Source organism: Diabrotica virgifera, chromosome 8 (genome assembly GCF_917563875.1).
Source record: "Diabrotica virgifera virgifera chromosome 8, PGI_DIABVI_V3a".
In the NCBI taxonomy this organism is placed as follows: Eukaryota; Metazoa; Arthropoda; class Insecta; order Coleoptera; family Chrysomelidae; genus Diabrotica; species Diabrotica virgifera.
In genome coordinates, this window is record NC_065450.1 from 177,263,899 (window position 1) to 177,289,513 (window position 25,615).

Genomic DNA, 25,615 nt, shown 5'->3' on the forward strand with positions numbered 1-25,615 from the left:
TCAGTCAATATCAATAAAAAAAGTAAAGAAATCGAGAAAATAAACTTCCCTTCACACTATATCCAAGGCTTAGGACTGGCAATCTGTAAAATAATTTTTTTTGATATGATACAAAGAAACTAACTTTATATATTGGCGTGTTTCGCCATGTATTATTCCCTTTGGGTCTTTGTCGACGAAAAATCCATTCGATCAAATGTTCGTCAACGAATTGTACATTCGATAAATTGTGCATTCGACCAACTGTTTGTCGACCAAATGTTGTCGACTAATTTTCCGTCGACGAAGTGTTCTCGACCAACATTTCGACACCGGTGAAAGATTGCTTATACCGGCAATCATTCGGTAAACTGCTGCCAAAATTTATTTCTTTATAACTTATTGCAAAGATTAAACGTATATACTGAGTGTTTTTATAAAATTTAATAAATCAAGCGAAAAGTAGATAAAATGTAACAACCGTCATTTTGACACGTTACAATGGTGCTTTTAATTATAATAGTGTCACATTAGTCAACTAAACCAGTTTTAATATTTTGAACAACACTCAAACATCAATACTCTTTAAATTTAAACTGCACCTCTCGTCTAATATAATAATGATAGTTTCGAAAGCCTTTTTCATCCATTAACACACCTTCAAACATTTCTTATGCAGTTCGTGCACTAATTTCGCTCGAGCCATATATAAGACTTCTTACACAATAAATACAACAAGAACTAATACAAATATACTAATTAACCTCCATATAAAGACAAAGGCGGTCTGTAGAATTTAGTAGGTGGTTAAACGGTACACCTGTAAGGCAAGGAAACAATGATTTGTTCGGGAACATTTAGCTCATTTATTATAAAATAAACCATGGCATCTTTTTTGGTAAGAAATTTTACCAAAACAATTTTTGAAATTTTTAAATGTAATATACTGGATTGCTAGTAGAATTCATTTTATGTGGGTGGTATTTAGACAGTGGAGCCCAAGCGAGGATTTTTGCAGTTACTCGAGCACTCGAGCAAATACAAGTCATTGTTTACCAATAAGAAATTGAGTGTGGCCATCAGATTGAGGCAGGGCCGGATTTAAGGGGGCAGGCTGGGCAGCTGCTCAAACGTATAAAAATCAGCACATTATTCAAACAGAATAATTTTTGATTTATACAAACACATTATGTATATAAAAAATAATGTCTTATTTATTGTTATCTTAACTTGGCACTACGCCACTGAGTATAATAACAGTGATATCGCGTTAAAAACATTGCTTACTCCACATTTAAAAAGTTTTAACTTCAATTTTTAATTGGAGTCAAACTTGCCTCCTTCCCCTACAATTTATTTTTCTTGTATTCTAAATCATATTCACTTATGAAGTAATCAAGTATATTCAAATGGGAAATAAGCCACAATTTTACCTAAAAATGATTTTATTAACGTTTCGACGCCCAAGTCGGGTGTCGTTGTAAAAATACAAAATAATACTAAATAAACAAAAATGTTGTTGCTTAGTAAAAAATTCTTCTAATAATTTATTTAATCTGACTCATTTATATCGGCAATTCAGACACGTATTATACATTTTAAAGTAGACGACTTTAAAATGATATTGCCAATATTGAGTTGGGATTGATTTCATGTAATCGAATGAACTATCTTTTAATAAAGTCGTCCCAGGAACGTAACTCATCAATATTGGCAATATCATTTTAAAGTCGTCTACTTTAAAATGTATAATACGTGTCTGAATTGCCGATATAAATGAGTCAGATTAAATAAATTATTAGAAGAATTTTTTACTAAGCAACAACATTTTTGTTTATTTAGTATTATTTTGTATTTTGACAACGACACCCGATTTGGGCGTCGAAACGTTAATAAAATCATTTTTAGGTAAAATTGTGGCTTATTTCCCATTTGAATATACTTGATTATAAAAATGCCACAAGAAAATAGCTTCAGAACAATTTCGAAGTACATACATATAATATATGAGACGCGAAACGCGATGTTCAGCAGTTGTAAGACTATTCGACACAGACATAGAAAACAACTACGGAATATTCGACTGACTCAGACAACATCAGAGAAATTTAGGACTCAAAATTTGATCGCTTTTATAGTTCACTTCATTAGGCTTTCTGCATATGAATCAATTTTTGGATTCTTACATCATTTGGAAAATTTAACTCCAAATGAAATTGAAGCTCACTCACTAAAGCTCACAGACATTTATAGCAATGATTTAGATGAAAACCTAGGTGTCAAACTGGTACAATTTGTAGAATTTTTCAATTCATTTAAAGAGGAAATCGGCTTATCAAATATAAGTAAAGAACTTCAAATGTACCAACTACTAAACGAAAAGAATGTGAATGATGCGTTTCCAAACATTAAGGTGACACTTCATTTATATTTAGTTCTGATGCTAACTAACTGCAGTGGAGAGAGATCATTCTCAAAACTAAAGTTAATTACAAATCGACTTCGGTCTATGATGGATCAAGTGAGTTTGAATCATCCCTTTATAGAACACATCTCTTAGAACACGATGTATTAAGGCAACTAGGCATGTCCGGCATAATCAAGGAATTTTCAAAAAGTACCCGGACTTTAACTATACATCTTAGTATGTTTCTTTTTAATATTTTACAGTAACAAGTCACAGCTCTTGTTTTTTTATTATTTAAAAGGAAATTTATGAAAGTAGATCAATTTTTTTTATTTCTAAAAGGGAAAACCCTGTATTGGCTGCATACCATAGTTATAAAAACAATTTTTTAATGTCAGGAGGTAGGGCCCCACAACAATTCTGCCCAGGGAACTTAAATCCGGCTCTGGATTGAAGTTCGTCGAATTTTATCTGTGTTTGGTCGCAACTACTATATGGGGTAGAAGCTTGGATTCTAAAAGCCCAATCCGTAAAAAAATTGGAGGCATTCAAAATGTGGCTACATAGGCGTATTCTGAAGATTCCTTTGACTGCAAAAGTCTCAAACGAAGAAGTGTTAAGACAAATACATTGGACATGGCAGAAAGCTTATGAACACAATTGTTCCGTCTCCTTATGGTTTAGTTAATTTTTGTTTCGATTTTATTTTACATGTAGATGCATATCAGAACATTCCTAAAGCTTGGGTAAATTATTTTCCAGAACTCTCTTAATAGATTAAAATATATTTATTCTTATACATAGTTCTGGGTAATATTTGACAATTGTATTCATAATCCTCTTTATAAAGTTAGGTATTTGGAAAGTTTGTGCGAGGCAAGCTATGTTGCTACTTCTTAGAAGGACAGTGATGACGATTTTTTAATTACGTTTTTTCCAAAGTGAAATTTTGTACAAGAGATAAAGACATTTTTGCTTTCCCCACCCCACGGGATTTCTGGTCGAGAGCTTTTTGTAATTTTAGTAGGTAGTAGTGAACAAAACCTTGATCTGTAAAGACCTGTAGCAATCAATAAAGAGTTCTATCGAAAACTGTTATATTATCCGGATATTATTTTAATTTGCTAAAGTAATATTTTATAGCAACATATATTCACGGTAAACTAAAAGTGAAACAAACATGGTCCTTCGAGCCGGATATATTTGAAGAACTGAGCGTAGTTATTGTTGAAAAATAGAACTTTTTGCTGGATTGCTTTAATCAAAATAAAGTGAACATTCGAATAGTAGTAGTGGTGTTATAAAACCGTAGTGAAGTGTAAAATAAGAAGAACATCGTATCCGGGCCACATACTTCGAAACGATAAATACTCTCTGCTACACATCATCATGCAAGGAAGAGTAGAGGAAAAAAAGGCTTGGGAAGAAAGAAAAAATCTTGGCTGAGGAATATCAGAGATTGGACTTGAACAGATTCTTGAACAGATATTTCACGTTGCAAAAGATAGAGAAGCGTTTAAAGAAGTGATTGCCAACAATCGTTAGAAGACGGCACAAGAAGAAGAATAAAATTTTCGTTATGTTGAACTACCCTACTAATCACTTTAGAATTCACCTCTTTAGTACTATCATAAAATGTGTACGGTGTGTGCTTATTCTATATTATCCCTTTAAAGTTTTTACCAAAATGCCGCCAAGATTCTCGTTAGTGTTTGTGTGCAAATATTTTTTGTGTTGAAATATTTTTTGTGTGGAAAGTATTATGCCCAAGAAATAGTTTTCGTGTATAAAAAAGTACTCCCTCCAAATTCTATTTTATTTTCCGTTGCGCAGACGTAATCAACGTATCAAGATGCAATGAACGTTCTACTTTTGTTTTCGTGACCTCTGTTAAGAGTAATATATTTTTTGGAACTTTTGTATTCTTTATATTTTTATCTTTTGTTTCATCGCCCATTAGACTTTGTATTTTCTTATCTAATTAGGGATCAAATTGATGGGTAGATACTCAAAACGGTCTTGAATGCTGTAAATAGATACAGTCGGAAAAATGAAAGAATACCCATGAACGATCACATCAATCACTTATTTTGTATTTGCTATCTCTTTCTATAAAAAACGTTTGTTATTTATAAAAAAAGACAGCAAATACAAAATAAGTGATTGATGTGATCGTTCATGGGTATTCTTTTATTTTTCCGACTGTATACGCTGTGAGCTCGTACGTAGAAGGGATATTTACAAATTCGCGAGCGCCAGTAGTGACAAGTCTGTAAACGATTACTGGAAATTTGACATAAATGTCAAAGTGATTAATTTAAAATTAAAATTAAAAACATTAATTATAAACAATATTAGTTTGTCAAAGCTGTGTTATATATTTTTACCTTAAATATACTTACGTTTTAAATACTGGATTTAAGTTTTTTTAATGTTCCGTAATATCTAATTATAAATTAATATATTAATCTTACCGCCATCTACACGATAATTGTGAAAGTATCCGAAGTAAGAAATTCATATTTTATCAATAGAACGTCAAAATGATTAGCAAAATCTTAAAAAAATCGATTATAATTTAATTACTTTTTTGCGTTGTAAATATTAAGCGATAACAATTAAATAATAAATTTAAAAATTACCAGTAAAAGTTGATTAGTAATCCACTAGGAGCGACACCAGCGAAGCTCACAGCGTATACGCTGTGAGCTTTGCTGGTGTCGCTCCTGGCGGATACTTATTCAACTTTCACTGGTAATTTTTAAATTTACTATTTTAATTGTTATCGCTTAATATTTACAACGCTAAAAAGTAATTAAATTCTAACAGATTTTTTAAAGATTTTGCTAATCATTTTGACGTTCTATTGATGAAATATTAATTTCTTACTTCGGATAATTTTACAATTATCGTGTAGATGGCGCTAAGATTAAAGATTAATTTATAATTACATATTACGGAACATTAAAAAAACGTAAATTCATTATTTAAAACGTAGGTATATTTAAGGTAAAAATATATACAACAGCTTTGACCAACTAATATTTTTTATAATTAATGTTTTTAATTTTAATTGTAAATTAATCACTTGACATTTATGTCAAATTTCCGGTAAACGTTTACAGACTTGCCACTACTGGCGCTCGCGAATTTATAAATATCCCCTCTACGTACGAGCTCACAGCGTATACATAAGTCGCTTCAGTATAGTGCAGTCACTGAAGGTTTTCACCTCCGATTTCGTTGAACCTCCATCGATTTTCATGAAAATTGGTGAGCAGTTAGAGGATACCTCAAGGAACAAATGTGACATTATGCCAACTTGCGCTTTTACCCTGGGGGTGGATGCCACCCCTTTTCTGGGGTGAAAATTATTTTATTAAAAATAATACTATAAATCGATAGAGGAACAAATTCTAAGCAAAATTTGTTATATTAAGTTATTAACATAAATCAATACTTCTTGAGTTACTAAAGATCAAAAATTTTATTTTTTCGTAAAAAACTGCATGTTTTAAAGCTGTTTTTCACGTATAACTCAAAAACTATTAGATTTAACAAAAAAGTTATTCTTACCAAAATTGAAGACAATAAAAAATTGAATACACTATTCACTTAAAGTACTAAACTAATGTTAATTCAAAGTGAGTTATAGGTAATTTAATGTATATTTTTTTCGATGAATACACAAATCTAAGTATTCAAGCTTAAATAACGGTAAAACGATGAATTTTATAAAATATACTGACTAAACACTTATCAAAGTACTTTAGAAAACCTAACAAATGAGCTCCAGAAGAAGTTAATAGCATCAAAATTAAGCAAGTTATGATGAAACTAAGAGAGAACCCTTTCGAATTTTTTAGGAAAAAGTGAAAAATAAAACATACGCCATTTCCACAAAAATTAAAATTTATAGTGATCCTTACAAAAATTTCTTTGTATTAGCATACGTAATAATTTTAACAATGTTCACGGGTTTAGAATGCATATTTTTGAAAAAAAAAAAGATGTAATTTAAAAAAATCGGAATTTTTAAAATTATCGTCACTTTAATTTTCTTTTGATAATAACTATAAAAATACTCAATATACGTAAAAAAATTGTAAATAACCAAATTTTAGTTTTTCCTACATTAAATAGTATACTTTTTTTACCATTTCTCTAGGGTGAAAAATAACCGAGATACAAACGTTTAAAGCTTAAATTTTGCTGCGAGAACCATGTAACCGTGGCCATTTAATCTTTGATTTTGAAAATAGTAAGAGGTTTAGAAGATTAGATTGAACGCGTTTTACTAGCATTTGAAATTACCTTTCAAACCGTTTTTAGATGAATCTGATATCTTAAAAATTAACGGAGTTATTAAAAAAAAACGATAACATTTTGTGGTAAAATTTTTAAAAGATAAAGTTTGAAAAATTTTTTGAACATAAATTTTAATGCTATTAACTTGTTCGGTATCTCATTTGATAGATAATTGTAGGTACTTTCACATAAGTTTATGTAATAAAATGCATCATTTTCCCGTAATTTAAGCTTGAATACTTAGATTTGGGTACTCGCCGAAAAAAATATGCATTCAATTACCTATAACTCACTTTTAGTTAATACTAAAAGGTTTTTTAGTAAGAATTTTATTTAATTTTTTATTATCTTCAATTTTGGTAATAATAACTTTTTTGTAAAAACTTATAGTTTTTGAGATATCTATGAAAAATCGGTTAAAAACATGCATTTTTCTTACGAAAAATTAAAATTTTTGATCTTTAATAACTCAAAAAGTTTTGATTTATTTTAATAACTTTATATAACAAATTTTGCTTAGAATTTGTCTCCCTATCTAATTATGGGGTTATTTTTAATAAAATTATTTTCACCCCGCGAAGGGGTGGCATCCACCCCCAGGGTAAAAGCGCAAGTTGGCACCACATCACCTTTGTTTCTTGAGATATCCTCTAACCACTCACCAATTTTCATGCAAATCGATGGAGGTTGAACGATATCGGAGGTAATAGCTCATATCCACCTTCAGTGACTCCACTAGTAATATGTAGTAACAAAAATTTTAATAAAATAAAAGTCCATGTTGGATGTTAACATGATAAGAAACTAAATGAAAGTGTCAACTATTTCACTTTTCACGAGATCGTTGCAGTTATCGTGATTAATAACATACTACTGCATTTAAAAAATACTGTTCTAATTCTTTGATGATATTGACCTACATGTCAACTGAAATTAAAAGGTGAAAATATGCTGATAAGCTTTTAATGATGTTGCGTGCTTCCAGTAACGAAAGTCTTCTTTCAGAATCGAAAACAAATATGAAATCTTTTTTTTTTATTATTTATATCTATGTTCTCGTTTTGTACCTATATCAGAAATTAATTAAAAAAAGTGTAAATAAAACAAGAATAACTCTTAGAGCTTTCGATATATGGAAAAATATCGATTTTCATTTTGTAACTTCAAGAGGCTGTAACTTTTTTTGTGTACACTGTTGTATATAGGTAGGTGGGGTAAATCAACCTATTTTACACCCCGGAGTCTGTGGTGTGATTTGTGACCGGTCTTTTCGGGACACCCTGTATATCTATGTATTATTAATATTATTTATAATTTAAAATAACATATAAAGGGTGTTTGGTAAAGAATGGGCCATAGCTTAACGTTAGATTCCTGAGGTTAAAATAGGTCGATTTATGCTAACTTATCTTAGTACAAAAGTTGATAATAACCTAAATACAGGGTGTCAAAGTTAAACTTTTATTTTAATTAGTTTTGAATATTTCCTGACAGACATGGGACAACAACACGAAATTTGGTAAGTGGTGCTGGTATTGTACAATTTACTAAATTACGTTAAACAAACGTTTCTGGCTACTACCAGAGGCGTACGACATGGAAACGTGAATGGTTGACCCTTCTCAAATTCTACGCCCCTGCAGAATTGCTATTTTAGTGCAATTTTTTGATTCTCCAATACTTTCTATGTAAAAAACATACTATTAATTTGATATTTGAAGATATTTAGATAGAGAAGATATTTTATAAGATATTTGAAGCTAAAAACGAAGAAGCATAATACATTAATCAAAATAAGTGTGCCTTTTCATTTTTAACTTCAAATATGTATCTCGAAAACTAGTGACTTTATCGTTACGAATGAAGAGTATATTATTTGCATAGAAAGTATTGAAAAATCTAAAAATTATGCTAAAATAGCAGTTTCATCAGTGGCGTAAAATTTGGGAAAGGTCAACCATTCACTTTCCCCTGTCGTACGCCTCTGGTATTAACCACAAACGATTATTTAACATAATTTAGTATGGTGTACAGTACCTACACTTTCTGCCAAGTACCATATGGATATGTCAAATAGTTTTATAGTACTGACTGGACACACATAGTTAATATTAAAGTTTTAAAGAAAGAATACATTATTTAAAAAAAAAAGAATACTTCAAAATACTTTTGACACATCCGTGTGATACTTGGCAGAAAGTGTAGGCACTGTACGCCCTACTAAATTATGTTAAATATTCGTTTCTGGCTACTACCAGAGGCGTACGACAGGGGAAAGTTAATGGTTAACCCTTCCCAAATTCTACGCCACTGATGAAACTGCTATTTTAGCATAATTTTTAGATTCTCCAATGCTTTCTGTGCAAATAATATACTCTTCATTCGTAACGATAAGGCACACTTATTTTGATTAATGTATTATTCTCCTTCGTTTTAAGCTTCAAATATCTCGAAAACTAATGGCTTTATCGTTACGAATGAAGAGTACGTTTTTTACATAGAAAGTATTGAAGAATCAAAAAAATTGCACTAAAATAGCAATTCCGTCAGTGGCGTAGACTTTGGGAAGGGTCAACCATTCACGTTCCTCCGTCGTACGCCTCTGGTAGTAGCCAGAAACGTTTGTTTACCATAATTTAGTAGATGGTACAATACCAGCACCACTTACCTAATTTCGTGTTGTTGTCCCATGCCTGTCAGGAAATATTCAAAAATAAATAAAATAAAAGTTTAACTTTGACACCATGTATCTCGGTTATTATCAACTTTTGTACTAAGGTAAGTTAGCTTAAATCGACCTATTTTAAGCTCAGGAATGTAAGGTTAAGCTATGGCCCATTCTTTACCAAACACTTTGTATATAATAAAGTCATAATTTGGTATTAGTTTTGAGAGTAAACTAAATGTAAGACCAAATACTTACGATGTCGGGATAGTATCACGAGGTTTTTTTCCTGGTTTCCCCTCGTGATTTACTATGGAATCTCTAACACGAGAATTTTACTATCACCGTTGCATTTGGTTGTCTTTTTAAAGACAGATAATAAAATTATTTTTTTCAATTTAATTGTGGCTTATTTCCCAATCAAAATAGTTAAATTCGAACAATTCGTGTGTATTATTTGTTTACAACTTCTCACCCCACACACACACACACATGCGAATTCTGCACCGGATGCAGGATCTCGATATTGCGGAATTGAATGCCCTAAGATATCTTTCTGAAGTCTTTTACGTGAAATTTTTTTATTGAAGTAACTATTATCTCCACCAACAATTGATTTATAAATTACTTTCTTAAAGTGGTATTCAATAATTCATTAAACAATAGTGAGGTTTAGCGGTTGTGAATTCCTTTAACGAATGCTTATGGGCTATATACCAAAGCAGTCCGTTTCCGTTTTTTACCATAATATAAAAATCGCCAGCTTATTGTGTTCCACACCACTGAGAATTGCTAAGACCTTTTAGATTTCATTTACAACCAGCTCTCCTTTCTAAATGATCACTCGACCAGTACCTACTGCTAATATTGCACCGTAACGATGTAATGTTTTTACTGTAGATGTCCTCGCACAAATTTAACATAAATAATACATCGTTATACCATTGTTTGTTATACTGCATAATATAAAGTTAGAAAAATAAAATAAAATGCACGAATACTTTGAATTCCCCTCTTCTAATATTTTTCATCTCTTTTATAATAAATTAAAAGAAAGTATATTATTATATATCGGTTTACAAAGTTTTCCGACTTCATGTCTTCACCTCGATCTGTTGTTCAGGTCCTCCTCCATGTTCGAATCTTTAATTTCTTTATCAATTATTATTTCCTCTTACTGATTTCATTCCAGGACATTTTGGTATTCCACTTCCTTCAGCTCTTTGTTTTTTGTATCTTATGTGATTATTTTTTAAATTTCATCCTCCTCAATGATTTTTCATAAATGGGAAGTAAATTAGTCCATAAGGTTGTCTATTATTTGACATATTGTCTATATAAAACATTTGAATAGGTTTATTAATAAATGTGTAGAAATTATGTTCTTTCTGATGACAGAAATTGCAAATTTCAAATTCTGTCAGGTTGATAACGAGACGGCGGAACACGTTTTGTGCAACTGCCTAGGGTTGGACAGGATAAGGCTTAATAAAGAGCATTATCAACTAGAGCCCTACTAGGACTGCGGAATGAAAAAACAACTTTACCCTAGGGCCTAGGGATGAGCCACAATAGACCTCTTACGTTGAGTGGAAAGGTGGTTAAGCGCCTACCATAGACATATTAATACTTAGACTGCGCGCTGCCATCTAAAACTAAGTGACGATTGGGACAGAGAAAACTAAGGCTATTAGGTGGGAAGTCTCTTTCTAATCGACGGGATTTGTTCAATGACGTTGGGTTTATCGACCACGTCACTTTCCCACGCCGATTTAATAATTAGAAAGACTCTTCTCACCTAATAGCCTCAGTTTTCTCTGAAGCAATCGTCTCCTAGTTTTAGATGGCAGCACGCAGTCTATGTATTATATGTCTATGGCGCCTACTCATATTGAACCTAACCTACCTTAACCTAAAACTGGCATTTAAGCAATTTTGCTAGGCCCCTTGTTTACAATTTACAATATAAGACGTAATTTATACAAATGATACCTAAGTATATTCAACAAGGAAAAAATTATAATCCCCTTAGTAATTCTGATGCTGAAGAAGTGGCGTAGGTGGAAGAAGAATTAATATCTGATTTTAACGATATAATCAATAAGGTCGAAAAAATTTCACATATTCAAAGGCTCACCAACTAAAAATGATTTGTTTCATCATATATCAAGAAAGAGTTCGGAAAAAATCAAATTAGACAAAGATTGTAAGAAAAGATGGATTAGTTTATGCAGGATCTGCACAAAATTAATTAGCTTTAAAAAATATTTAATAATTAAAATGTTGAATGGGTTGCACATGTGAGTTCATGGTGTATGAAATAAGTAAAAGAGACGTACTCACAATCATTTATTAATTACTCCGACGACTGGTTTCGCTGTCTATAATAGGCACAGCGTCATCAGGTCCCGGTAATAGTAAACTAAATGATGCCGATACAACGAATGATTTCTAAAGTCTGTAATCTCATACCTTTTTGCTACATTTTGGCTAATAGCGAAGTGATGGAAAGGATGGATTATGCTGCATTGATTAACCAACCTTTGGAAATGTGTTTAACTTCTTTGATCATAAAAGGTAGCAAAAGTAAATTAAAGTTAATTGATGTTATCTCTGATTGTGATCAATTGTGATAATTTTGACAAATATGTAAAAATTTGCTATTTTAGATATTTGACCTTAAACTGAGGGCAGTGATCAGAGACAGGAAAAAAACTGAATGAAATAAATTGATTGTGATGGTAACTATGTTCTTACACAAAGATGCCTACACGTCAATCAAGAAGTACATGCATGTTTTATCGATTTTGAAAAAGCGTTTGACACAGTACGCCACAATAGGCTAAGAGACATTCTTGAAAGAAAAGACAGATAATAAAGATCTGTCAATAATTCTCAACGTATATTGGAATCAGAAAGCTAACATCAAAATAGAAAATGAGATATCAAAAGTAATAGAAATACGTAGAGAAGTACGACAGTACGATATTTTGTCACCACTGCTATTTAATGTATATAGTGAAAGCATCTGCCAGGAAGCCCTTTTGCAAGCAAATGAAGGAATCGTAATCAATGGAGAGGTTGTAAATAATATGCGATACGCGGACGACACTATACTAGTTGCAAGAACAGTTGAAGAATTACAACGATTACTTACAAACATAAATATTGCTTGCAACAATTATGGCATAAACATTAATATCAAAAAAACCAAGTATATGGTCTTCGGTAAAATCATGACACAACCAGCACATATTAGGATAGACGGCATTCAAATTGAAAAAGTATCAAGTTACAAATACTTGGGAACTTTAATAAACGAAAGTGGAGACCAAAACAATGAAATAAAAAGACGTATCGAAATTGCCAGGGCCACCTTCATAAAGATGAGAAAATTCTTAAATTCTTCTGCAACAGAGATATAAGCATCCCTCTACGATTAATAATGCTAAGAGGCTACGTATTTAACATGCTATTATACGGTGTAGAGGCCTGGACTCTCAAACAGAACAACATAAAAATATTGAAAGTTTCGAGATGTGGTGCTACCGTCGAATGCTGAAGATAAGTTGGGTTGAAAGAATCACAAACCTTGAAGTAATACGAAGGATAGAAAAATACCCAGAGAACCTAAAAAAACGAAGAAAACTCGAATATTTGGGTCACCTGATGAGAGGTCATAAATACGCATTACTTTAAAATATAATGCAAGGAAAAATTGAAGGAAAACGGAATCCAGGCCGTAAGAGAATGTCATGGTTGCGGAATTTGAGACAGTGGTTTGGCTGCACCACTAATGAACTTTTTAGGTCAGCTGTAAACAAGGTCAGGGTAGCCTTGATGATTTCCAATCTCCGATAGTAGTGGCACAAGAAGAAGAAGAAGATGGTAACAACATAATTATAGAAAGTTAAAGTAATAAAATCAATGAAAATAACACACTGGGTTTAATCCTCTGTAACTGAGGGTGCAGTTGTGGAGTCAGATCACAATTAAGTTAAAAGAAGTAAAATTCAGTTAAGTTACCTTAATTAAGTTAATAATAAATAATGAAATATGCAAATATGCACAAGCTAAGTTAAATTAAGTTAATAATAAATAATGAAGTATACACTACCATAATATATAACAAAATATTTAAAAAAATAACGTCACTATATTCAGTCTCTTGGATTTTTGAATAAACTTTCTTAATTTGGATTCCTAACAGGACAACTTAGGATCCGTATATAGAGGGTGAGTCATGAGGAACTGTATATACTCCTACTTCGTATAGAGGCTTCTATGGGGAATAACAAATGACCGTTAAAAAGTGTCTGCTCCCATTGTTTAATAATATACAGGGCGAGTTTCGCATTTTGACAGAAATTTATATTCGTCATAATTTTTGAACGGTCAGATCGATGTGTCTCTTATTTTGGTCAATCGTTACACTATTACCACCTAATCAACTGATTTATTCAAACTAGAAAAAAATCAGGTCTGGCATTAAAAAATTAGTTCGTTTGGGTCTTAGAAAAAATTTCACCCTGTATACGCTTTTTGAAAACTCTAATATTAATTTTAAAAATTAGACAAATAGGCAATTAAAATGACATATTTATTTTTTCCCCACGCGATTACTTAATTTTTTATAAAAGAAATCAAATTTGACTATGAATTAAAAATTTGGTAAAGTGAACCATAGATTTAAAAAAAATTAACTTTTATTACAAAAATTAATTTTTTTTAACAAATATTTGATTTATGTTACCACCCAATCAACTGATTTATTCAAACTAGAAAAAAATCAGGTCCGGCTTTAAAAAACTAGTTCGTTTGAGTCTTAGAAAAAATTTCACCCTGTATACGCTTTTTGAAAACTCTAATATGAATTTTACAAATTAGACAAATAGGCAATTAAAATGGCATATTTATTTTTTCCCCACATGATTACTTAATTTTTTATAAGAAAATCAAATTTGACTATGAATAATAATTAAAAGTTTGGTAAAGTGAACCATAGATTTAAAAAAATTTACTTTTATTACAAAAATTAATTTTTTTTAAACAAATATTTAATTTATGTTACCACCCAATCAACTGATTTATTCAAACTAGAAAAAAATCAGGTCCGGATTTAAAAAAATTATTTCGTTTTGGTCTTAGAAAAAATTTCACCCTGTATAAGCATTTTGAAAACTCTAATATGAATTTTACAAATTAGACAAATAGGCAATTAAAATGGCATATTTATTTTTTCCCCACACGATTACTTAATTTTTTGTTAAAAAATTAAATTTGTCAAAATCGGAATTTTAACCTAAAAATTAAAAAAAAAGATGAAATCACGGTTTAACTCGCTACAACGTTCCATTTTAAATTTTTTTTTTCTAAAAATTTTACAGCACATATCTCTTACCATTGTGAAGACTATGACAATTGTTGTAGACTTTCAGTCTTCTTCTCGTAAAAGTTATGAATTTTTAAAAATAAAAGGTGCAGCTTCGTGAATTGCAAAGTTAAATCGCAAAAATTAAGTGAAACAATTTAAAATTTATCTATTTGATCACGTCTATGTTAAACTATAGAGTCCAAAGATAAGTGTTATGGGGAGTTTTAGATCTAGACGTGCTATAGAAAAAAACATGGTGAAACTTTTAATTTTAGGAAAAATGTTGTTTAATTTTTTTTATTTTTATGGTAAAATTGCGATTTTGACAAATTAGATTTTTTAATAAAAAATTAAGTAATCGTGTGGGGAAAAAAATAAATATGCCATTTTAATTGCCTATTTGTCTAATTTGTAAAATTAATATTAGAGTTTTCAAAAAGCGTATACAGGGTGAAATTTTTTCTAAGACCCAAACGAACTAATTTTTTAATGCCAGACCTGATATTTTTCTAGTTTGAATAAATCAGTTGATTAGGTGGTAATAGTGTAACGATTGACCAAAATAAGAGACACAGAATCTGACCGTTCAAAAATTATGACGAATATAAATTTCTGTCAAAATGCGAAACTCGCCCTGTATATTATTAAACAATGGGAGCAGACACTTTTTAATTGTCATTTGTTGTTCCCCATAGGGGCCTCTATACGAGGTAGGAGTATGTACAGTTCCTCATGACTCACCCTGTATATGGAGACAATAAATGATCAAATATGTGAACAAGCAAAAAATAAAAAATATAAAGGAGCAATAGGTATAAAAAAAATCTTACCCTTTCACAGGGGCGTTGAAACACAAATCGAGCTCCTCTTACATCTTGCTGCACATCGAAAAATGAAATTAAATTGAAAAGGTATGGCTTTTTATAGAAGAATATTTAAATAGGCAAAGGTACCATTAGTTGTTGTTTTCTGGGTGGTCAGGGTCAGGATAGTTTTCGGTAAATTATTTAAATGGATTAAATTGAATATTGGCAAACAAAACGTGGCGGAATAGAATCAGCACATTTAGCGGCAATTCGGTACATCCATTTAAGGAATTGTAGCTAACTAAAAGTTGAAAAAGAAAAATTTAACGGCATTTTATACAAAAAATTTACAATACAGGTATAAGTCGATGAAAAACAGAATGTTTAGGTAAGAATTACACTGAGTGATAACAATATAAGAGGTATTTTTTAGCACGGCCAACAATATGATTTATTTGGAACTTTTTACAAAAATTAGGAGATATGTAATGCTTTTTTTATTAAATTTAATAAAATAAATGAAAATTGGACAAGATCTAGCAATGAGCTTTTGGACACTTTACAAGGTAGAACACAAGTACATGCATAGAGGTGACTACCAAATTTGAAGAGATTTAAATTAGAATATTCTAATTCGAATACGAACGTTTTAATTTACTTAAATAACTTTTAATCTCAATAAAAAAACTATGTCTGTCTTTATTTGTATCAAACTGTAACTAGTCTAGCCCGCAATAAATCTTAATAATTTTTAACTTCAAGGTAAACATAACAAGGTTGTTTTTATTTTGTAAGAAACACTATTATAGCTCTATACAGAATGTTTAAATATTCGTTAGGTATTCTAGATTTTTTAACATTCTAAATTACAAAACTCCGGACAAATAAAATTTTATTCCAAATAAATTACTATTGGTATTAAGTAGCATTATAATTGGAATCCAAGATATTTAAAGGTGTAATAACAAAGATCCTCAACAGTGGCGCACCGAGAATTTTCCTCTGGGAGGGGTTGGCTTGGAAACCGAATTTTTTTTGTATTTTTTGTGAAAAAAAAGTTACATTTTCCTGTAGGTGAGGATATAAAGCATTACGTTATGAAACCTTTTGCGTTCGATTCGAGAGAGCATTAGGAAAATTCTTGAATGCTCGGCATGAGGTACAAATAAAAATTGCATTGTTGTAAACAGAATAGTTATTTATGAAACAGTTCGTGAAGTATGCTTTTTGCGAATGCACGTGATGTTTAGATTAACATCGCGTAAGTTCGCAAAAAGTATTTCACGCACAGTTTCATACAATATTTTATCTACGATAAACAAATAAAACAACTGTAACTCTTCGTCACTGGAATTCATTTCTATTCTAAAATTTTTAGAACTTTGATATTTAAAAATTCTAACTTCTGTCAAACCACAAAACTGTCAAAACTTTTGTTGTAATTTATTGCTCATTATGTCATCACCATGACAACGCGAAAGTTAAGGGTATTCTGTTGTATAAAAGTGTGTCAAAACCAGTGCGAAAAAGTAAATCCCATTTAAAATACATTGTTACTTCACGCACTGCTATCTATAATGACAGTTTTCACAAATTAAAAACTTATACATAATATGACATAGAGTAGATAAATACATTGTATAGTGAAAACTGTTATTATAGATAGCAGTGCGTGAAGTACTTTTTGCGAACTTACGCGATGTATAGCACTCGCTCCGTTGTCGCTCGTGCTCTAAACATCGCGTGCGTTCGCAAAAAGCATACTTCACGAACTGTTTCACAAATAACTATTTCCAAAGTGCTTCTTAAAGTGTCAAAAAATAAAAATTTACAACTCAGAAAATAATCAGTAGTAATTGCACAAGAGCTCTAAAATTATCGAATTTTTTTCGAGTGACACTTTGACAGTTTTAATTTCACGACCCGAAGGGGAGTGAAATTATGTCAAAGTGGCACGAGGGAAACAATTCGATAATAATTTTAGAGATCGAGTGCAATTTGCTGCGATTATTTCATGAATAAAACTGTTCAAAACCAAAATTTTATTTTAATTTATTTATGTAAGTACAAATTACTACAGTTAAACACACAGTTGTTATAAATATTTGACGGTTGAAAGTCATCACTTTTATAACTTTTAAAACAGTAATTGTCATTAATGTCACTGAATGTATTTTTTCATAGCAACGAAGGGCATCTGACGTAATATACTTGACGACGGGATATTATCAAAAATTATCACTTTAATTTTTATTTCTGTAGCTTTCTATTGGTCAGAATCTCCTATAAATGAAATAATCATGGAAATGAGTTATATTTTTATACTCGGGGGTTTTGAGGTTGCTAAACAGGAATATGGGTTCGGCGAACCTGTAAGAGGTACCTGGTGCCCGATATCCCAATAGGCACGTCGTCTCCTGGAGTTTTATGGAAATACATTATGAACATCATTGAAACTTATTCCGAGGTATTTGAGGTCGCTGAACCCGAATATTGCTTAGACGATGCTATACGAGGTACCTGGTGCCCGGTATCTATATTATCTCCTGGAGTTTTGCAATAAGTATTGCGTGGAAGATGCTGTATGAGTATGAGTTACCTGGTGCCCGGACTCTACTTCGTCTTCTGGAGTTTTATAGAAATTCGTTATAAAATTCAACGGTGAATAACAATAACAGTAAGTTATTTTAGTTCAGAGCGAAAATTATGAAAAAAAAATAATTCGAAATTTTTTTTTACTATTAATAATAATTTTTTTAGATATAAAGATGCGAGAACCTCGAGTATATGATTAAAACTCTTAGTTACCTTAAAAACCCCGGAATAACAAGTTGCAACAAATTTTATTACGAATTTTCATACAACTCCCAGAGACCACGTAGATACAGAGCACCAGGTATCTCGTACAACATCTTCATTGCAATATTCTTGTTCAGCGATCTTAAAACTCCGAGATAATAAATTATTTTCAATAACGAATTTCTATAAAACTCCTAGAGATGGCGTAGATTCCTGGCACCAGGTACCTCTTACAGCTTCGCCGACCCTATATTCCTGTTTAACGACCTCAATATCCTCCGAATATGAAAATTAAACTCATTCTCATGATTATTTTCCAAGTTGTGAATTTTTATTGTGTAAACACTTTGAGATGCACTTTGGAAAATGGATTTTCCGCCTACAAGAATGCAATTCTCATTTGTAATTATTCATGCCAAGTATTCAAGAATTTCCCTAAAGCTCCCCCGAATCGAATGCAAAAGGTTTCATAATCCGTCTTACTTTAAAAAAGTTAGAGGTTTAGGCGGTTTTAGTGGTTTATTACTATTCTTTATATATCTTTGTTATATGCCCTGGGAGGTGTTTTAACCCCCAAAACCCCACCTGGGTGCGCCACTGATCCTCAATAAACTCTTGTCATAAAAATTATAAAAATTTTGCAAATATGAAGAAATTGACACTTTTATTGTCGAAAATACAATGAAATTGATGAATAACAAAAACAATTATTTTGTTTAATTTTTTTTCATATCTCTAACTTTAAGATATTTATGTAGTTCAAAAAAGGATCAAAAATCAAGAATATAAGTAAGTAAAGCAGAAATTAAAAAAATAGTGAATGTTAGACAATTTTAGAAATCTTTACGCTACTATTTACTTCGACTAACTTTTATGAGGATTGTGCCCATAGAAGAAATATCTTCTTGTTTGTGGTGTATCAAGTCATAGTAACGACTTTGAATTCATCCATTGGTGAATTTTTAGCCAGCTACTAGAAGTAATCCCGACAAAACTGTAATGAGGGAAAGTTGAATTTGAGAAAAGGAGTTTAGAAACTAGTAAGTAAATGGTATGAAATGGTTAAAACACAAAAAATACCCCTTTTTATGTATGTAGAGACTTAATGTTCCATCAAAACTGAGAGACGAATCTATATAGACGATCAAAATGAACTGGAAAGGAGAAGATTGAAGACCAGTAGTGGTTATAGCTAATATTTCAAAATCTGGAGTATTATACGATTGTATAGTAGCATTCTCCTGCAAGAGATTCTGAAAAGAACGGGTACCTCAAGCTTAATAAGAAGTACACTATCTTAAGATTTTTGATGTCTTCTTCTTCTTCTTCCTTTAATTAAGCAATTTTGTATGAAAGATTGTCACCCCATCTTTTCAGCGGTCGGGCGATTAGCTCGGGTGTTTAGCTCTTTCTCGTTTTACATTCTTCTTAAGGCTATGGGTACATAATTCGCAAATATTTTACGTGTATTTCTACTTTTTCTGTCTTTACACGGCAAATTACGTGTAGTAAAATTCACACTGGTATGGATATGTAAACATTACTAGAATGTCATTCTAATTGAAAATGTCATCATTAATTTAAAGAGATGAGTTTTGAATGTTCTTGGATAACTGTTATTTTTATAATTGCAAATTATTAATTCAGTTAATAAATGTGATAATTTTTTCACTAACTATGTATTCAGTGATTGTAATAATTTATTTGTACAACAAAAACTAAACTCAATCGAGAAAAGAGGAAAAGTGTTAAAGTGATTTTTTAATAATATATTGTTATGGAACGCTTACAATTTTGAACATCTTTAACAACAAAATACTTGGATCACAAAATATATTATCCTGATATATTCTCTGCTTGGATCTTCCACAAATACTACACAATAAATAACTTTTTATTAAGTTCACGTCTTAAATCAATTATTTGTCAAATACACTATATATCAATAATATTTAATCAATAACTCAAAATATTCCCGATGCAATGTCAAATATTTAAAATTGTCACTGATTGTCAGTGTCTGACTGACAATTATATGCTGACAATATTATATTCGGCTCAGTGCGTTGTAAGACAAAGATAGATTTCGTGGAAAATATTACCACGGCATTGTGTTCATTTCTTTAGAATCCTGAAAAAACCAATAAATATTTTTGAAAAATTTAAACGCAGAATGAAAGACTAAATAATTACCGAGGGCCGAAAGTCCCTTAGAATAAATAAAAAGTTTATTTTGAATGATATATTTGAAATTAAAAATCACACTAAAGTTTCTCTTAGTTTTTCACCCCTGTAACTTATTAAAATAAACATTGTAGAAGTTCTCAGGGACTTTCGGCCCTCGCTAATAACGTAATCTATCATTCTGCGTTTAAATTTTTAAAAAATACTTCCTAAAATAAAAATAAAAAATGAATCCCCATTTGAATAGCATTGCAGCCGAAAATACGTACCGATCCTCTTAAATACTAGAGCATGTGTTTAATTTCTTATTATATCCTAATCTTCGTACAATTATTCTCTTATAATTTTCATACCCTTGTTGTGTCTTATTTGACGTGTACTACAGGTAATTTTTTTTCCTTTTATATTTCTTTCACCTTTGTACGGAAACACGGAGTTTTCCGCTTTGGAGAAGACCTAATTCTATTTATCTTTCTTTCACTCAGACCAGAGATTCTTTAGCTGAATCTGAGGTGATTTTTTTTTGAAAAAAATAGGTGAGGTCTATGTTCAACTTTATACGTAGAAGCCTGGTTGGTGATGAAAATGCTTTCTAAATTTTTGCCATCGCTTTGAATGGTATATTACGTGTTTCTACAAATTATTATTTTTTGGTATAAATACCTTGGAAATACCTTGTTGTTTGTTGTGTCGTCCGACAGATTCTCGACTTTTATCTTTGTGGTGTAATCTCAAATTCTATTTTTATTTTTAATATATAGGTAGTCCATTATAGATTTTTGATATTATGAGGTAAGAAGTTATAAAAAAGTCATTATAAAAGAAAGTTTTAAGGAACAGGTGGAACACGACTTACGACTGATGAGTAAGAAATTGGAAAACCAAGGCAAAAAGGATATGAAGAAATGGAAGCTAATGAGGACCAACTATGGAATGTAGAGCCAATGATGATTATGATGATAAAAGGAAAAGGAAGGTTTTTATCAGATTGAAATACATCATGTATACTAAAATGTACAGAATCTATTTAATCTGATCTCTTTGGAACGATTCCTTTTGTAAGTTATAGCCCAGTAAATGAACAGGAAATACGGCGATACCGTGTAATTTTCAGGGGCAACTCCGAATTGCATGAAAATTTGGATTTAGTTTCTACTTACTCTCCACTTCAAAGTTGAAATTGTGCCGTTGGTTGCTTTTACTTGGGGGGTGACAGTTACCCCTTTTTGGGGGTAAAAAAACATACGTTCAAGATAAGACCGGAAATAGATAAATTGACTCATTTTAAGCAACTTTTGTTCTATAAAGTTTTTTACGTAACTTAATACTTTTCGAGTTATTTGCGATTAAAAATGTTTATTTTTCGACAAAAAAACTACGTTTTCAGACGGTTTTTCGCAAATAACTCAAAAAGTAAATATTTGATCGAAAAAAATGTCGTTAGCAAAAGTGTAGGTTATAAGAAACCAAAAAAAAATGGTGTATCAGTAAAGCCAATAAATCTAGTAAAAACAAAGTTATAGCTCATGAAAAATTCGTTCTTACTCGTCTAATTCCAAATCAAATATTTCAAGGTGAAATCACCGAAAAATGAAGCACCTTTCGGGAAAACCCCATTCAAACTTTTTTAAAGTGTTTATAAAAAGCTTTATTTTAATTGTTTATAAAAGTTTCTAGCATTAAAAATAAGCGAGTTACGCTCAAAATAAAGTTGACCCTCTTTTTTTTGAACAAAATCATGAAAATATCCCCGTTTTTAGCTCCCCAAATGAAATTAATCGCTACTGCTTTACAAACAATTTACTTAATTACTATTTTTTATATGATATGTCACTCTCACCAGTTTAAAGTGCTTATTTTTGAAAGGGTGATAGTTGAAAAAGCTTAAACGGGTCACAATCACGAGTGTATGCAAATTTTGAACAGCCATATCTTAACCAATTTTTGTCTTACGGAAAAACAAAATGAAACTATCATATTTATTATGGCAAAACCTATATTTTTTTACTCTTTAAGATTTTTCTTATCACTAATACTTTTTAAGTTATTTTGAAAAAAGGAAACTTTTCAAAAATTTTTAGAAAATTTTTTTTACTATAAAACCAAATTTTTTTAAAAATAAGCACTTCAAACCAATCAAACTTACATATATAAACAATACACATATAGTTAAAATAAATCGTAAAACGGCAACGATTAATTTTATTTAGTGTGCTAAATAGAGGGAGGTTTTCACTATTTTTTTTTACCAAAAAAAGGGGCCAACTTTTTTTGAAGTTATACTTCTTTACCGGCGATATGAGGGTGAATTTTTATATGTTAAAACCTATGATCCCGGTGCATGCGCATTATAACTTTGTTCTGATTGGATGTTCAAATGACATGTCAAAAATTATTCAATATGGCGGCTGTGGCACAGCTGTAGTTAGATTATTTATGGTTGTTGCGTTTTAAAATTTGTGTGAAAAGAAGCAACAAACAAAAGTTAGTTAATAGTTATACTGCCTTTTTAAATAGTTTTCATATACCTATATTTTTGGACTTTTGGACAAGGAAAACTCATTCTAATTTGGTAAGTAGTTTTTATTATAATCATGTTGTAATTGTTGTTTATTTGGGTTTATATGACTGCGGACACTAAATCCATTCGCCACATGTTGTAATTATACATTTGGATTAGGTTGAAATACAGTAGAGCGTCGATTATCCGAACTAATTGGGGGACATAGGTGTTCGGAAACCCGATTTGTTCGGATAATCGAACTACAATATATTTATACATATTTATAGTCATACATATTTATCCACAAGTGAATAAAAGCCATATTTATATACCTACATATTTATTTATATCTTGATAATGACAACTAGCAACTAAACAAAAAAGTGCAGTCTTTGCAACAACATAATTATTTTTGGATACAATATTGAAGAAAATTGGAGATATTTTAAGCGTCAATTACTAACGCTTGCTCGGTATTCGAGTGCGGGACGCGGGAGTCGATAGTTCGAATAAGCGGTCGTTCGGTTGATCGACGTTCGGATAATCGACGCTCTACTGTACATTTATTTTCTCAAGAATGGGTATTTTAGAGAGAAATCCCAAATTAGGTCCGATTTTTATTTTTAAATTATGATTTTTTGGCGTAAATTTATTTATCTAGTAGGTATGTAATGCTTTGATTTACATACTTAATTTGATTACCAACAAAAGTTCTACCAATCTTCATCTAATATATTGTTTTCTTACTGTCTTGTTATATTTTAATATTTTCTTCCACAAAATTTAAACTACATAATTTAATTATATTCAAAACAACTGTCAAACAGTAAAACGTTCAGTTACCCTATTTTTCCACATGACAAATAATGTGGAATTGGACGAGTGAGTCTAGGCTTCGATTACGAATCAAAGCGCCCCGAAATTCACGGGTTCGATTCCCGATGCAAGTTTTTATTTTTTTATGCATTTTATGATTGTAAGTATATTTGTTCTATAATTTTTTTTCAGAAAATGCGTATTTAAAATTTTTGCCAACAATTATTATCGTTCAGAAATCATTTTTTCTTTGTGGCATTTTTCAATGTGTTTGTGTGCGTTTTATTCTTTTATTTTTTAAAATTTTTGGTATTGTCTTAAAAATCACATAATATGTAGTAGAAGTATAACTTCTTACGTGCGTACAAAGTACACACACATTCTTTTTTTTTTCAATGTAACTCGTTTATTTTTAATGCTAGAAACATTTGTAAAAAACAAGTATAAAGCTTTTTTTATATACTTTAAAAATGTTAATAAGCTTTTCCCGAAAAGTGCGTAATTTTTCGTTGATTTCGCCTTGAATTATTCGATTTGGAATTCGACGAATTAGAACGTATTTTTCATGAGCTACAACTTTGCTTTTACTCAATTTATAGACTTTACTGATACACCATTTTTTTCGTTTTTTTTTATATGCTACACTTTTGCTAAGAATATTTTTTTGATAAAATATTTACTTTTTGAGGTATTTGCGAAAAACGTTCTGAAAACTTGTTTTTTTTTTTGTAAAAAAATCAACATTTTAAATCGCGAAAACTCGAAAAGTATTGACTTATTTAAAAAGCTTTATAGAACGAAAGTTGCTTATAATCTGTCAATTTATCCATTTCCAAGCTTATTTTAAACACGCGTTTTTCACCCCCCCGAGGAGGGGTGACTATCACCCCAACCCCCCAAGTAAAGCAACCAACGGCACAAATTCAACTTTGAAGTGGAGGGTATGTAGAACCTAAATCCAAATTTTCATGCAATTCGGAGTTGCCCCTTAAAATTACACTACAAAACGGTCATTTATTGGGCTATTAGGAGTTTTAGGAATCATTAGGTATCTAACAGAAAAGTTTTGAAATGGGTTTCCGTTTCCAATTACGAATAAACTACTAATTATTGTACATTATTATTGAAAAATTTTTACATACTAACACACCAAGGAAATAAAATAAATGAACAAATTTATTTTATTTCGTAGTAAATATTTTTTAACGTTTTCAGTAATAGTTATACTAGTCTCCAAAGTGCTGGCAAACTATGGGGAATTATAGCCTTAGCACGATATAGCTAAATAATTATCATCCCTGTATTATCCCTTAGGAAGACCACATACCTACTATGTAATATTTTTAAACTTAAAATAAAAGATATTTGAATTTTTACCTTGTCCAAAACTTATTGAGATAAATCCCAAAAATAGAATCACTAGAACACTAGAACTGTGCCTTTGGCATTTATATTTCACCGAACACATTTTTTAAAAGTCAAGGAACACATTTAAATTCACAGAGCGCGATAATTTTCACAGCATTCTCGACAACTTTTGGCGGGTACTACGCTCGCAGCTGCGATCTCTACAAGAATGAGGAATGGAAAGGAAAGTCAACAAGTCACACAACGGTAGTACTCGAGGAATGTACACCAAGAAACATGTTTTAGTTGTTTTGAATATAGTAATTTGTATATATAGCGAAAGTTATTGAGCCCTCGGCACTCGATACAAGAGTTGCCCAAACAAAAAATATTCTTATCTCAGTACCTATTTATATTTTAATGAAAG

At 30.9% G+C, this 25,615-nt stretch overlaps 1 protein-coding gene across 1 annotated transcript in view; it reads right to left on the reverse strand.

Annotated features, from left to right (window-relative positions):
- The window catches only part of LOC114328928 (sushi, von Willebrand factor type A, EGF and pentraxin domain-containing protein 1), a 208,499-nt gene extending 183,098 nt beyond the window's left edge, over positions 1-25,401 (reverse strand). Inside the window, exon 1 of the mRNA XM_050659175.1 lies at positions 25,219-25,401. Within this exon, the coding sequence (XP_050515132.1) occupies positions 25,219-25,309 (91 nt within the window). The 5' untranslated portion in view covers positions 25,310-25,401. The remainder of the gene's footprint in view (positions 1-25,218) is intronic.
- Positions 25,402-25,615: the final 214 nt, after the last annotated feature.